Genomic DNA, 15,642 nt, shown 5'->3' on the forward strand with positions numbered 1-15,642 from the left:
ATAAACTTAATAACTTTGCCTTATTTATCTTGCCAGTTGTAAAACATCTTATCACGTCCATTTGAAAATCAAACAACCTCTCAAAGGCAAATTCCATTCACACTGCATCTACTGGGGCTTCTTCTTAGCTCACCCATCTCCATTTTAAAATGCCCGTTTTACACTTAACCCCTTTGATGATTCAAACCTTGCAGTCTGACCGTCTTTAGTTTAATTAAATTAACCATACACCACAGCCCCACAAGCCTGCTTTAAAGTATCCCACAGTAATATTAGGAAAAAGTAATATTTCCTTTACAATAGACAGAAACATGCAGTGCAGGCTTTGACCAGTTCAGCAGGTGATGAAAGAGAAGATGTCCTGCAAAGGTATGTCTTGGATTATTTATGTGGGCCCCCAGAGGACCACCAGGGTATCACAAGCTCCAGCAATCACAAAAATAACCTGAGCCAATGCTGACCTGGGGTCCATACTCTCCACAAGCCCTTTCCCACCCCTCCAGCCCATTTTCCTTGGCCAAATGTGGCAAGCTGCATCTGGATGTCACATTGATACCCTTTCTACATCTTTTTCCATTTTCATTTCCAGTGAAATCAGTGGAAATGAATATTGGATGAGATGGAAGACCGGCTGCCGACTCGCTTTCACCAGTTTTATACTATTGCCAAAGTCAAATTCTAACCACTGAGAGTTACAATAAGCTGTAATATTTTACATGCGGTCCAGGCTGATATTGTATATAATTTTACATTATAACAGACAAAGAGAGTAAATTACCTGAAAAATGGGCCTTGGTGCTTCCGTGAAAGTAGCTGTGCCCTTATCTGAAAGGATGTAGAGTTCCATATCCCTCACCAGTACAGTGTTTGTACTTTCAACCAGCCCACGTTCCAACTTGACTGCTCGTCCTTTATACTTGGATTTTATTATGTTCCAGACGGATATAACTTCGGCATTTAAACTCATGCACACTACATACCTATAATAAAAAGTGAAATAACATCTTGAAACAACTTAATCAAATCAGTAATAGCTATTAGTTGCAGAACCTGTTTTACTTCCTTCTTTTAAAAAATCAAGTGTTATTTTATGCTTCTGCATGGAGGTAAAAATTATAGATAGGTTCCGTTCTCCCTGTTGTATATTCGAGGATCTATTCACAAAGCTGTTCCAGTACAGCTACAACATGGGCATCTACCTGGCAATGTGGAAAATTACCCAGGTATATCTGTCCACAAAAAGCAAGGCAAATACAACCAGGCCAATTGCCACCCATCAGCCTCCTCTCGATCATCAGCAAAGTGATGAAAGATGTCGTCAACAGTGCTATCAATCAGCACTGGCTTAGCAATAATGTGCTCATGGATGCTAAGTCTGGGCTCTGCCCAGGGCCACTTATCTCCTAGGTCCAACCATCCTCAGCTGCTTCATCAATGACCTTCCCTTCATCATCAGGTCAGAATGTTTGCACAATGACAGTTGGTGGAATTTGAATTCAATAAAAAATACTGTAATTAAAGTCTAATGATGACCAGGAAACCATTGTCGATTGTTGTGAAAACCCATCTGGTTCACTAATGCCCTTCAGGGAAGGAAATCTGCAATCCTTATCTGGTCTGGCCTACATGTGACTCTAGACCCACAGCAATGTGGTTGACTCTTAACTGCCCCCTGCAATGGCCTAGCAAGCCACTCAGTTGTATCAAACTGCTATAAAGTTTCAAAAATGGAATGAAACCGGACGGACCACCCGGTATCGACCTGGGCACCAGAAACAACAATGGCAAACTTAGCCTTGTCGACCCTGTAAAGTTCTCCTTACTAACATCTGGAGGCTAGTGCCAAAATTGGGACAGTCTGTCTCACAGACTAGTCAAGCAACAGCCTGATATAGTCATCCTCACGGAATCATAACTTATAGATAATTTCCCAGACACAACCATCACCATCCTGGGTATGTGTTGTCCCACCGGAAGGACAGATCCATCAGAAGTGGCGGCACAGTGGTGTACAGTCGGGAGGGAGTTGCCCTGGGAGTCATCAACATTGACTCTGGACCCCATGAAGTCTCATGGCATCAGGTCAAACATGGGCAAGGAAACCTGCATCAAGGAAACCTACACCACATGGACTGCAGTGGTTCAAGAAGGCAGCTCACAACCACCTTCTCAAGGGCAACTAGGAATGGACAATAAATGCAGGCCCAGCCAGTGAAGCCCACATCCCGTGAATGAATTAAAAAAAAGTTGATTACCATGTAACGCTCTCCCTTAGCTGATGAATCAGTGTTCCTCCATGTTGAACACCGCTTGGAGGAAGCACCGAGGGTGGCAAAGGCACAGAATATACTCTGGGTGAGGGGCTTCAATTTCATTCACCAAGAGTGGCTCAGTAGCACCACTACTGACCGAGCTGGCCGAGGACATAGCTGCTAGTATTAAAAACAGAAAATGCTGGAAAAACTCAGCAGGTCTGACAACATCTGTGAAGGGAGAAACAGACTTAACATTTCGAGTCTGTATGACCCTTCTTCAGTGTTAAAGCAAAGTAGAAATGTGATGAAATTTATACTGTTTAAGGGAGTGGAGCAGGTGAAGCTGGATAGAAGGCCAGCGATAGGTGGGGGCTAAGGAGAGATTGACAAACGCGTCATGAACAAAAAGACAAAGGGAGTGTTAATGGTAGTGGTGAGGGCAAAAGGAGGTGCTGTTAGTGGCATAAAGGTAAGAAAGCAGAATGTGTTAATTGCAGAACAAGGGTAAGCACTCTGTGAAAGAACAACATGGAACAAGTAACCAATGGCCCTTTTGGGGGTGGGGTGGGGGGAGGGGGTGGTGGTTGGGGAAAAGGGATTGAATAAGGGATTTTAAAAAGGGGATAAAACAATGAATAAATGAATAAAAATGAAATAAGTTAATAAAAGATAAAAATAAATTTTTTAAAAAGGGATTAAAAAAGGGGTGAAGCTAGAGGAGCGAGTTCATGGTATGAAGTTGTTGAACTCAATGTTAAGGCCGGAAGGCTGTAAAGTGCCTAGTCGGAAGATGAGGTACTGTTCCTCCAGTTTGCGTTGGATTTCACTGGAACAATGCAGCAGGCTGAGGACGGACATGTGGGCATGAGAGCAGGGTGGTGTGTTGAAATGGCAAGCGACAGGGAGGTCTGGGTCATGCTTGCAGACAGAGCGAAGGTGTTCTGCAAAGTGGTCACCCAGTCTGCGTTTGGTCTCCCCAATGTAGAGGAGACCACATTGGGAGCAGCGAATGCAGTAGAACAAATTGAAGGAGGTGCAAATGAAGTGCTGCTTCACCTGAAAGGAGTGTTTGGGCCCTTGGAGGGTGAGGGGGGGGGGAAGTAAAGGGGCAGGTGTTGCACCTCCTGCAATTGCATGGGAAGGTGCCGTGGGAAGGAGGTGAGGCATTGGGAGTGATGGAGGAGTGGACCAGAGTATCCCAGAGGGAACAGTCCCTACGGAATGCTAACTGGGGGGAGGGGAAGATGTGGCATCGTGCTGGATTTGGCAGAAATGGATCCCCCAGCAGCACCAACTCATCCTATCTCAAAGCTGTCCTTGTCCCCAGTTTCATTTTATTCTTCATTTCATCTGATGCTTTTCTTTGGTACATCGATGACTGTTTCAGTGCCGCTGCATGCTCTCATCTGGGCCTGGAAAAATTTATCAATTTTGCTTCCAATTTCCACCCTCTATCACCTTTAGATGGTGAGGACGATCCTTTGAATGCAGAGGCTGGTGAGGTGAAAAGTGAGGACAAGGGGGACACTCTCATGGTTCTGGGGGGGGAGGGGAAGGTGTGAGGGCAGAGGCGCGGGGGATGTGTTGGACACAGTTGAGGGCCCTGTCAACCACAGTGGGTGGGAAACCTTAGTTAAGGAAGAAGGGAGACATGTCAGAAGCGTCGTTTTGGAAAGTGGCATCATCGGAACAGATGTGACGGAGGCGAAGGAACTGAGAGAATGGGATCGAGTCCTTACAGGAAGCAGGGTATGAGGAGCAGTAGTCGAGGTAGCTATGGGAGTCGGTGGGCTTGTAATGCTTATTGGTGGACAGTCTATCACCAGAAATAGAGACAGAGAGGTCAAGGAAGGGAAGGGAAGTGTCGGAACTGGACCATGTAAAGGTGATAGAGGGTGGAAATTGGAAGTAAGATTGATAAGGTTTTGCAGGCCAAGACGAGAGCATGTAGCGGCACCAAAACAGTCATTGAGGTACCGAAGAAAGGCATCGGATGAAACAAATAAAATGAAACTGGGGACAAGGACAGCTTTGAGATAGGGTGAGTCGGTTCTGTTGGAGGGAGAGGTCGAGTGTGTTCATATGGCGGCGCATGGCACTGAATGTGGATCTCAGTATGCGGTGAGAACAGTAGTCCAAGGGATATTGTATGTCCCGGAGATATCTGTATTCCTCTGTGGATTCGAAACATGAGGGATGGAACTTCAGTCAGAATCCACATGGGGTAAGTCGGAGATAATGGCAGTTGCTGAGGAAGAAATACAGCTGTGAAAGCAAGTTTAGGTAAACACTTTGTCAAACACCAGGAGGGAAATGGAAAGCAATGAAGATGAACAGGGCGAAAGAGACGGAAATCCTGTTGGAGAGAAAAGCAGTACTTCTACAAGATATGCATTCCTGGAAATGAAGTGGCAGTGAACTGAATACTAAGATAAAAGCAAAACATTGTGGATGCTGGAAATCTGAAATAAAAACAGAAAATGCTGGAAAATCTCAGCAGGTCTGACAGCATCTGTGGAGTGAGAAACGGAGTTAATGTCTAGAGTCCGTATGACTCTTCATCAGACCTAAAGAGAAGTAGAAATGTGATGAGATTTAGCCTGTTTAAGGGGAGGGTGGAGTAGATGAAGCTAGATAGAAGGCCAGCGAGAGCTGGGGGCTAAGGAGAGATTGGCAAAGATATCATGGACAAAAAGAGAAAGGGAGTGTTAATGGTAGTGGTAAAGGCAAAAGGAGGTGCTGATAGTGGCATAAAGGTAAGAAAGCAGAATGTGTTAATAGCAGAACAAGAGTAACCTCCCTGTGAAAGAACAACATGGAACAAGTAACAGATGGCCCTTTTGGCACGGTTTGGCACTTCCACTGTGCTAAATGACATAGCTGCTAGACTGGGTCTGCTGCAGGTGGTGAGGGAACCAACAAGAGGAAAAAAATACTTGACCTCATCCTTACCAACCTGCCTGCCGCAGATGCATCTGTCCATGACAGTATCAGTAGGAGTGACCACCACTCAGTCGTTGTGGAGACGAAGTCCCACCTTCATATTGAGGATATCCTCCATCGTGTTGTGTGGCACTACCACCGTGCTAAATGGGATAGACTTCGAACAGGTCTAGCAACTCAAGACTGTGCATTCATGAGGCGCTGTGGGCCATCAACAGCAGCAGAATTGTACTCAACCACAACCTGTAACCTCATGGCCCGGCATATCCCCCACTCTACCATTACCATCAAGCCAGGGGATCAACCCTGGTTCAATGAAGAGTGCAGGAGGGCATGCCAGGAGCAGAACCAGGCACACCTAAATATAAGGTGTCAACCTGGTGAAGCTATAACACAGGACTACTTGCACGCCTAATAGCATAAGCAGCAAGTGAGAGACAGGGCTTAGCGATCCCACAAGCAACGGATCAGATCTAAGCTCTGCAGTCCTGTCACATCCACTCTTGAATGGTGGTGGACAATTAAACAACTCATTGGAGGAGGAGGCTCCACAAATATCCCCATCCTCAATGCTGGAGGAGCCCAGCACATCAGTGCAAAAGATAAGGTCAAAGCATTTGCTACAATCTTCAGCCAGAAATGCTGAGTGGATGATCCATCTCGGCCTCCTCTGGAGGTCCCCAGCTTCACAGATGCCACTCTTCAGCCAATTTGATTCACTCCCCGTGATATCAAAAAACGGCTGAAGGCACTGGATACTGCAAAGGCTATGAGGCCTGACAACATTCCAGCAATAGTACTGAGGACTTGTGCTCCAGAACTTGCCGTGCCCCTAGACAAGCTGTTCCAGTACAGCTACAACACTGGCATCTACCCGGCTATGTGGAAAATTGCCCAGGTATGTCCTGTACACAAAAAGCAGGACAAATTCAACCCAGCACTGCAGGAATTCACCAAGGCTCCTTCAACAGCACCTTCCAAACCCACGACCACTTGCACCTAGAAGGACAAGGGCAGCAGATAGATGGGAATATCCCTTCCTAACAGCACAAAGTAAAACATCCCTAGATGCTTTATCAGAGTGCAATCAGTCAAAACATTGACACCGAGCCAAAGAAGGAGACCTAAGGACAGATGACCAAAAACTTGTCCAAAGATGTATGTTTTAAGGAGCATCTTAAAAGAGGAGGGAGAGTAGAAAGGATTGCTATGGTAGGGGCGGGCACTTTGCAATTATAGGGCTGCTCTCCCAATCTATATCCCAAGGATTAAGTAGTTTCCTGTCAGTCCACTGAAACAACCATGAGGTCCCCAGGCCAAAAGCAGAAGACATCTAAAACATTCATGTAAATGCTCAAATACCTGTAGATTCCAGCATTTCTGTTTTAATTTAGATTTCCAACATGCACTTTGTTTCAACAATGACCAAAATCATATAACACCTTTAACTTAATAAAACATCCCACTTCACAGGAACATTATCAAACAAAATTCAACACTGAGCCACATTGGGAGATATTAGCGCAGACAACTAAAAGCTTGGTCAAAGAGCTAGATTTTAAGGAGTGTCCTTAAGGAGGAGAGAAAACATAGGGGTTTAAGGCCTTGGCAGCTGATAGTGGACAATGCTGGAGCAATTGTAATTAGGGACGCTCAAGAGGCCAGAATTGGAGGAATGCAGATATCTCAGAGGGTTGTAGAACTGGAGGAGATTACAGAGATAGGGAGAAGCAAGGCCATGGAGGGATCTGAAAATAAGGATGAGACAGGTTTGGAAGCAAGAATTTCCCCAGCTGGCGTTGCCGGCCATCCAGAGACTTGGGCACTCCCATTGGCTTTCCCACCTGTGGAGCCCATCCACCATCCTTAAGTGGATGGGGTTCCCAGAGGCAACCCCTCAATTGGCTGATAATCTCCTTCAGGGTCCCACCATGGCCACTTCCAGGTTCCCCATCTGGAATTCAGCTCGGCATCAGGAGCAGGGCATTGCAACTACAATTAAGCCTGCTGTGTTTTTGGATGATGCTGCTGAGGGGCAGCTTGTGGAAAAGAAATAGGAGGGGAGCCAAGAATAGATCTCTGGGGGACTCCAGGGATAACAGTGCAAGAGTGGGAACAGAAACCATTGCAGGTGATTCTGTGGCATCGGCAGGCCAGCTAAGAATGGAACCAGGTGAGTGCAGTCCCACCTGGATGATGGTGGAAAGGCATTGGAGGAGGATGGTGTAGTCAACTGCAGACAGGTTGAGAAGGACAAGGAGGGACAGTTTACCTTTGTCACTGTCACATAGGATGTTATTTATGACTTTGGTATTTTTGCAGTGTGGAAATCTCTTTGGAGGGATTCAGAGACGAAACATTCTTTTCACATTCCCACCTCCAATGTGGAGTGGAACAATTCCACAACAAAAAGCCATTTTGTAAAATTAAAAAAAACAATCAGTTCATCAATGAATCCAATGGCAGGTGCAGTAACTTTACCTGGGATAGCTCTTCATAGGTGTAATTTCCTCAATCCCTTCAATGTTCTTCATATTATTCACGCTGATACTCAATGATTGATCATTGATCTTGGAAGCCAAGTTCCACACCCGCAGGAAGTTCTCTCCACGACAGGCTGCCAGGCAGAAATGCAGGTCAAGGCATGACCCTGAAATATTGAGATATCCATTATTCAACTTGGTATCCTGAAAGGGCTCCCATAAAACCAAAAATAGGAGCAGGCATACGCCATACCACCCTTCAAGCCTGCTCCACCACTCAATGAGATCATGTCTGATTTTCCACCTCAACCCCACTTCCCTGCTTTATCCCAAGAGCCCTTGGTTCCCTTAATATCCAGAATTTTATCTCAGCCTTCAATATACTTAACCAGCATCTACAGCGCTCTTTGATAGAGAATTTCAAAGATTCACAACCCTCTGAGTGAAGATACTTCTCCTCATCTCCTCATGTCCTAAAAAGCCAACTCCTTATCATGTGACTATGACCCCTCGTTACAGGCTCCTCGGTCAGGATTTTACCATCAAGCCTTCTCAGAATTTTATATGTTTCAATGAAATCACCCCAGGAATTAATCTGCTGAACCCCTCATTGCATTGCCTCTACAGCAAGTATAGCCTTCCTTGAATACAAAGACCAAAACTGTACCAAGTATTCCAGGGGCTGAATTTTTACGTTGATCAGGTGGACGTACCCGATTGGGGGTGAAATCGCCCTCTTAGTTGTCGGCGGGCACAAACCAGGAGTGTGATGGAATATTCCCCACTTGCCTGGATGAGTGCAGCTCCCACAACACTCAAAAAGTCTTGACACTGTCCAGGACAAAGCTTGATTCGCACCACATCCGCAAACATTTACTCCCTCCACCACCAATGCACAGTAGCAGCAGTATGTACCATCTACAAGGTGCACTGCAGGAATTCACCAAGGCTCCTTCGACAGCACCTTCCAAACTCATGACCATTACCATCGAGAAGGACAAGGGCAGCAGATGGATGGGAACACCGCCACCTGGAAGTTCCCCTCTAAGTCACTCACCATCCTGACTTGGAAATATATCGCCGTTCCCTCACTGTCACTGGGTCAAAATCCTGGAACTTCCTTCCTAACAGCACTGTGGGTGTACCCACACCACATGCACTGCAGCGGCTCAAGAAGGCAGCTCACCACCACCTTCTCAAGGGCAACTAGGGATGGGCAATTAATGCTGGCCCAGCCAGTGAAGCCCACATCCCATCAATGAATTTAAAAAAATTAACTTTCCTCTGAACACTAACATTCTCTTCTATTCTTTCACGAGGTTTGGGCTTCACTGGCTAGGCCAGCAGTTATTGCCCATCACAAATTGCCCTTGAGAGGGTGGTGGTCAACCACCTTCTTGAACCGCTGCAGTCCATGCAGTGTTGGTATACCCGCAGTGCTGTTAGGAAGAGAGTTTCAGGATTTTGACTCAGTGACAGTGAAAGAATGATGATATAGTTCGTAGTCAGGATGGTGTGTGGCTTGGAGGGGAACTTGAAGGTGGTGGTACTCCCATGCATCTGCTGCCCTTGTCGTTTGAGGTGTTAGAGGTTGCGGGTTTGGAAGGTGCTGTCGAAGAAGCCTCGCTGCAGTGCATCTTGTAGATGGTACACACTGCTGCCACTGTGAGTCACTGATGGACGGAGTGAATTTTCAAGGCACTGGATGGGGTGCCAGTCAAACAGGCTGCTCTGTCCTGGATAGTGTGAAGCTTCTTGAGTGTTGTGGGAGCTGCATTCATCCAGTGAAATGGGGAGCATTCCATCCCACTCCTGACTTGAGCCTTGTAGATGGTGGACAGGCTTTGGGGAGTCAGGAGGTGAGTTACCCGCCACAGAATTCTCTGACCTGCTTTTGAAGCCACGGTATTTATATGGCTAAAAGTTTAAAAGTTTCTTTTATAAAGTTACATTTAAAAGTTTTTCAACATTTAAGAAATATTATGTTTTTCTATTCTTCCCACCAAAGTGAATAACTATATATTTCTCCACAATATTACATCTGCCACCTTCTTGCCCACTCACTTAACCTGTCACTATCCAATTGAGGTCATTTTGTGTGCTCCTCACAGCTTATGTTCCCACCTAGCTTTGTATCATCAGCAAACTTGGATACATTACAATCCGTTCCTTCATCCAAGTCACTAATATAGATTGCAAATTGCTGAGGCCCTAGATTTGATTCTTGCAGCACCACACTAGTTACAACCTGCCAACTTGAAAATGATTAATTTATTCCTACTTTCTGTTTGTCGTTTAACCTCTATCCATGCTAATATATTACCCCAACCCCATGAGCCCTTATCCTTTATTAACATCCCTTCATTTGGCATGTAATTAAGTGCCTTTTGAAAATCCAAATATACTGCATCAACTTGTTTCCCCTTTATCTATTCTGCTAGCTACATTTGTAAAACACAACTTCTCTTCATAAAACAGTGCTGACTTGGCATAATCATTTTATGATTTTCTATATACCTGTTACTATTTTCTTAATAATGTAGTTCAGGAGTTTCCCCATGATTTCAGGCTAACAAGCCTGCAGGGCCTTATTTCTCTATCACTCATTTCGTGAATAGTGTTTTAACATTTGTTACCTTCCAATCCACTGGGACCTTTCCTGAATTTAGGGAATTTTGGAAGATCACAAATAATGCATCCACTATCTCTGCAGCCACCTCTACCACTGACTCTTTAGCCTGGATTTTTGCAGAGTCGTGACGTATTCAAAATGGTGGGTGGACCCTGGTTCCAGAAGTCCCACCCCAATTTCCGGCAGAAACCATTTTCGGTGGTGAGGGTATTAGGGGTGGACATGACTCCACATATGGGGAACCTGAACAAAGCAGGCCGATTTGAACTCAGTACTGAGTACAAACAGATCCCATTTTCGCTGCACCAAGGGCTTTATCCTGCAGTGTGGGAGCTACGAATTTTTGAGAAATCATTAATGCTCGTGGAGAACTGTCAGCAGTCAAGTTATTTTAATGGCCAGTGTGAAGATGGATGTTTTCAAAAAATATTTTTGGGAATATGGTGGTATTCTGTAAAGAAGGCTGTCAGTGAGAGTATGTGTTGAATTAAATTGGGGGAAGGTTAGTAAAGACAACTTGTCTTTGGGAGTAAATAGGTGAAAGGTAAAGGAGCTCAATGCATGCATTTGTAATGAGAGGCTATGGTGAACTTGAATGTACGAATAAATAGGTTGGGTTTGAAATTTGCATTATAAGTAGGGACTTGACTTTTCAGCTGTTAAGATTCAAATTTAATGTTTTTTTACTGTATTTTATTTAAAGTAAGTGGGTTTTTTTCAACTAGAGGCATGTCAGGGCAGCTCAGTCCCATGTTATGTACCGCCTGGAACATGTGGGAAGTCCTAGACGCTCCTTGTGCTCTGACCGACCAGGTGTGCAGGAAGTGCCACCAGCTGCAGCTACTTGAGCTCTGAGTTTCGGAGCTTGAGCGGCAGCTGGAGGCATTGAGGCACGTCCACAAGGCTGAGAGTTTCATGGATAGCACATTTTTAGATGTGGTCACCCCACAGCTTACGTAAGTGCAGACAAAGAGGGAATGGGTGACCATAAGTCAGAAGAAAGGTGTCAGGCAGGTAGTCAGGAAATCCCCAGGGTGCATCATGATCGAGAACCGTTTTTATGTGTTGGAAAATGGTGAGAGTGACGGTTCCTCTGGGGAGTGCAGCCATGCTCCTGGCACCATGAGTGGCTCAGCTGCACGGGTTGGGGATGGGAGGTGTGGAAAAAGAGGGGAAGAGCAATAGTGGTAGGAAACTCGATAGTAAGGGGAACAGACAGGCATTTCTGCGGCTGTAGACGTGACTCCAGGATGGTGTGTTGCCTCCCTGGTGCCAGGGTCAAGGATGTCACTGAACAGCTGCAGGGCATTCTAAAGGGGGAGGGCAAACAGACAGAAATCATGGTACATATTGGTACCAGCGACATAGGTAGAAAGAGAGATGAGGTCCGGCAAGCAGAATTTAGGGAGCTAGGAAGCAGATTAAAAAACAGGACCTCAAAGATAGTAATCTCTGGATTACTCCTGGTGTCACGCGCTAGTGAGTATAGAAATAGGAGGCTAATCTAGATGAATGCGTGGCTGGAGAGATGGTGCAGAATGGAAGGCTTTAGAGTTCTGGGACATTGGGACCATTTCTGGGGGTGGTGGGACCTGTGCAAGGCGGACAGGTTGCACCTGAACCGGAATGGGACCAACATCTTTGCCGGCAGGTTTGCTAGTGCTGTTGGGGAGGGTTTAAACTAACATGGCAGGGGAATAGGATCCTGGGAGGAGGTTCAGCAGGGGGAGATGCACAGCCAAAATTAGAAGAGAGAGCAAGTGAGTCTGGAAGGCATAGAAATTATAGGCCAGTTAAGGCACAAGGGAGTTTAGCAAGGTTGGATGGTATTTATTTTAATGCAAGGAGTCTGACAAATAAGGTAAATGAATTGAGGGCATAAATTAACACATGGAAGTATGATGTAATTGCTGTCACAGAGACATGGTTGAGAAGGGGCAGGATTGGCAGCTCAATATTCCAGGATATAGGGTCTTCAGGCGAGACAGGGAAGGAGGTAAAAGAGGGGGTATCACAATATTGATCAAGGAATCAATTACAGCAATAAGGAGGGATGACATCTTAGAAGGCTCCTCAAATGAAGCCATATAGAACTCAAAAACAAAAAACGGACCATAGGCCCCCAAACAGCCAGAGAGAAATAGAAGAGCAGATCTGTTGGCAAATTTCAGAGAAGTGTAAAAATAATAGGGAAGTAATAGTAGGGGATTTCAACTTTCCCAACATTAACTGGGTTACTCATAGTGTGATAGGGTTTAGAGGGAGCAGAATTCTTAATATGCATCAAGGAGAGCCTTTTAAGCCAGTATGTAGAAGGTCCTACAAGAGAGGGGGCAGTCCTGGACTTAATTTTAGGGAGATAAAGCTGGGCAAGTGGTAGAGGCATCTGTGGGGGAGCATTTTGCAGATAGTGATCATAACTCCATTAGATTCAAGGTTGTTATGGAAAAGGACAAGGATGGGCCAGAAATCAGAGCTCTAAATTGGGGGAAGGCCGATTTTAATAAGATCAGATATGATTTGGCCAGAGTGGACTAGGAGAAGCTACTTTTAGGTAAATCTGCGTCAGAGCAGTGGGAATCATTCAAGAAGGAAATAGGGAGGATACAGGGCCAACATATTCAAAGACAATGGTGGGGACAAAGGGTGGGACCAACAAATCCAGTGAACCCTGGATGTCGAGGGATATACAGGATTGGATAAAGAGAAAAAGGGAGGCTTATGGCAGATACCGAGGGCTCAAAACAGCAGAAGCCTTAGAGGAGTATAGAATATGTAGGGGGGAATCTTAAAAAGGAAATTAGGAGAGCAAAAAGGGGGCATGAAAAAACATTGACAGATAAAATAAAGGAAAATCCAAAGTTATTTTACAAGCACATTAAGAGTAAGAGGATAACCAGGTAAAGAGTAGGGCCCATTAAGGACCATAGTGGTAATTTGTGCGTGGAGCTGGAAAACGTAGGTAAGGTTCTAAATGAATACTTTGTGTCAGTGTTCAGAAGTGAAAGGGACAACATGGGTCTGGAAATCAGGCAGAACGACTGTGATATAATTAAAGAAATTAGCATAGAAAGGGAGGAGGTTCTAAGTGGTCTGGCAGGCTTAAAAGTAGATAAATCTCCAGGCCTGGATGAAATGTATAGCAGGCTGTTGAGTGAGGCAAGGGAGGAGATAGCAGGGGCACTGGCAATAATTTTCAATACCTCTCTGGCCACAGGAAAGGTGCCAGAGGACTGGAGGACAGCCAGTGTGGTACTGTTATTCAAGAAGGAAGGAAGGAAGGGATAAACCAGGGAACGACAGGCCAGTTAGTCTAACCTCAGTGGTGGGAAAACTATTGGAAGCAATTCTGAGGGACAGAATTAATCTACACTTGGAGAGGCAGGGATTAATCAAGGACAGTCAGCATGGTTTTGTTAAGGGGAGGTCATGTCTGACCAATTTGATTGAATTTTTCGAAGAGGTGACCAGGTGTGTAGATGAGGGCAATGCATTTGACGTAGTCTACTTGGACTTCAGCAAGACTTTTGATAAGGTCCCGCATATGAGACTGATAACGAAGGTAAGAGCCCATGGGATCCAAGGCAATTTGGCAAATTGGATCCAGAATTGGCTGAGTGGCAGGAAGCAGAGGATGATGGTCAAGGGGTATTTTTGTGACTGGATGCCTGTGTCCAGTGGGGTTTCACTGGGATCGGTGTTGGGTTCCTTGCTGTTTGTGGCATATATAAGTGATTTAGAATTGAATGTAGGAGGGTTGATCAGTAAGTTCATGGATGACATGAAAATTGGTGGGGTGGTAAATAGTGAGGAGGATAGCCTTAGGTTACAGGAGGATATAGACGGGCTGGTCAGATGGGCTGATCAGTGGCAAATGGAATTTAATCCGGATAAGTGTGAGGTGATGCACTTGGGCAGGACAAACAATACACGGGAATACACGATGAATGGTAGGATCCTGGGAAGCACCGAGGGTCAGAGGGACCTTGGTGTGCATACCCACCAGTCCTTTATGGTAGTGGGACAGGTAGATAAGGTGGTTAAGCAGGCATATGGGATAATTGCCTTTATTAGCCGAGGCATAGAACATAGGAGCAGGGAGGTTATGCTGGAACTGTATAAAACGCTGGTTATGCCACAGCTAGAGTATTGCATGTAGTTCTGGAATCCGCATTATAAGAAGGATGTGATTGCACTAGAGAGAGAGCAGAGGAGATTTACCAGGATGTTGCCTGGGCTGGAGAGTTTTAGTTATGAGGAGAGATTGGATAGATTGAGGTTATTTTCCCTGGAGCAGAGGAGATTGAGGGGGGACATGATTGAGATATATAATATTATGAGGGGCATAGATAAGGTAGACAGGAAGGAACATTTCCCCTTGGTGGAGGGATCAATAACCAGGGGGCATAGATTTAAGGTAAGGGGCAGAAGGTTTAGAGGGGGTGTGAGGAAGAATTTTTTCACCCAGAGGGTGGTGGGAATCTGGAACTCACTGCCTGAAAGGGTGGTAGAGGCAGAAACCCTCATGACATTTAAGAAGTATTTGGATGTGCACTTGCGATGCCATGGCATACAAGGCTATGGGCCTAGTGCTGGAAAATGGGATTAGAATAGTTAGGTACTTGTTTGACCGACACAGACTCTTTGGGCCGAAGGGCCTTTTTCTGTGCTGTAGACCTCTACTACTTTATCTGCAGAATTTTCCCATCAGCGATTTGGGGTTGGGGCCCGCTCGCCGATGGGAAAATGACATGGGATGACATCGGGAGGAACCCCCGATGTCATCCCGGTCCATTTAAATCTATAGGAAGGCGGGGGGGGACAGCAAAATCGGCTGTCCGCCCACCAACCTGTCAATGGCCAATTGAGGCCATTGACAGGGTAATTAAGATAATTAAAGACCTGCCCGTCCAACCTTAAGGTTGGCGGGCAGGCCAAGAGCCCCAGCGGGCTCCTGGTAATACATGAAACCTTATCCACTGGTGGGATGAGGTTTCATGTTCGTTTTTAAAAACTAATACATTTTATGTGATATTTATTAACATATCGCATCTTGTGTGACATTGTCACATGAGGGGGTCATGTCAATAATTTTTTAATTTTTCTATTTTTTAACTTTGTAGCACTTTCACTGATCTCCCTGAGACAGCACTTAGTTTCAAGGAGCAGTGCGCTCTTTCGCAACTATCATTATCACAGTGGGGCAGTTGTAAGTTCAAAGTCTGATTCACAGCCCAAAGAGGTTATTAAAGAATTAGCTGTCCTTGATGTAGAGTTATGAATACAAACATTCCCTTTGAAATAAAGGCCAACATTCCATATGTCTTCC

At 45.3% G+C, this 15,642-nt stretch overlaps 1 protein-coding gene across 1 annotated transcript in view; it reads right to left on the bottom strand.

The window, feature by feature from the left end:
- The window catches only part of LOC144689893 (uncharacterized), a 171,333-nt gene that overhangs the window by 30,035 nt on the left and 125,656 nt on the right, over positions 1-15,642 (bottom strand). Inside the window, exons 23-24 of the mRNA XM_078557388.1 lie at positions 7,680-7,885; positions 779-980 (exon numbers count right to left, since the gene is read on the bottom strand). Of these exons, the coding sequence (XP_078413514.1) occupies positions 779-980; positions 7,680-7,885 (408 nt within the window). The remainder of the gene's footprint in view (positions 1-778; positions 981-7,679; positions 7,886-15,642) is intronic.

Source organism: Cetorhinus maximus, chromosome 2 (genome assembly GCF_964194155.1).
Source record: "Cetorhinus maximus chromosome 2, sCetMax3.hap1.1, whole genome shotgun sequence".
NCBI lineage: Eukaryota > Metazoa > Chordata > Chondrichthyes > Lamniformes > Cetorhinidae > Cetorhinus > Cetorhinus maximus.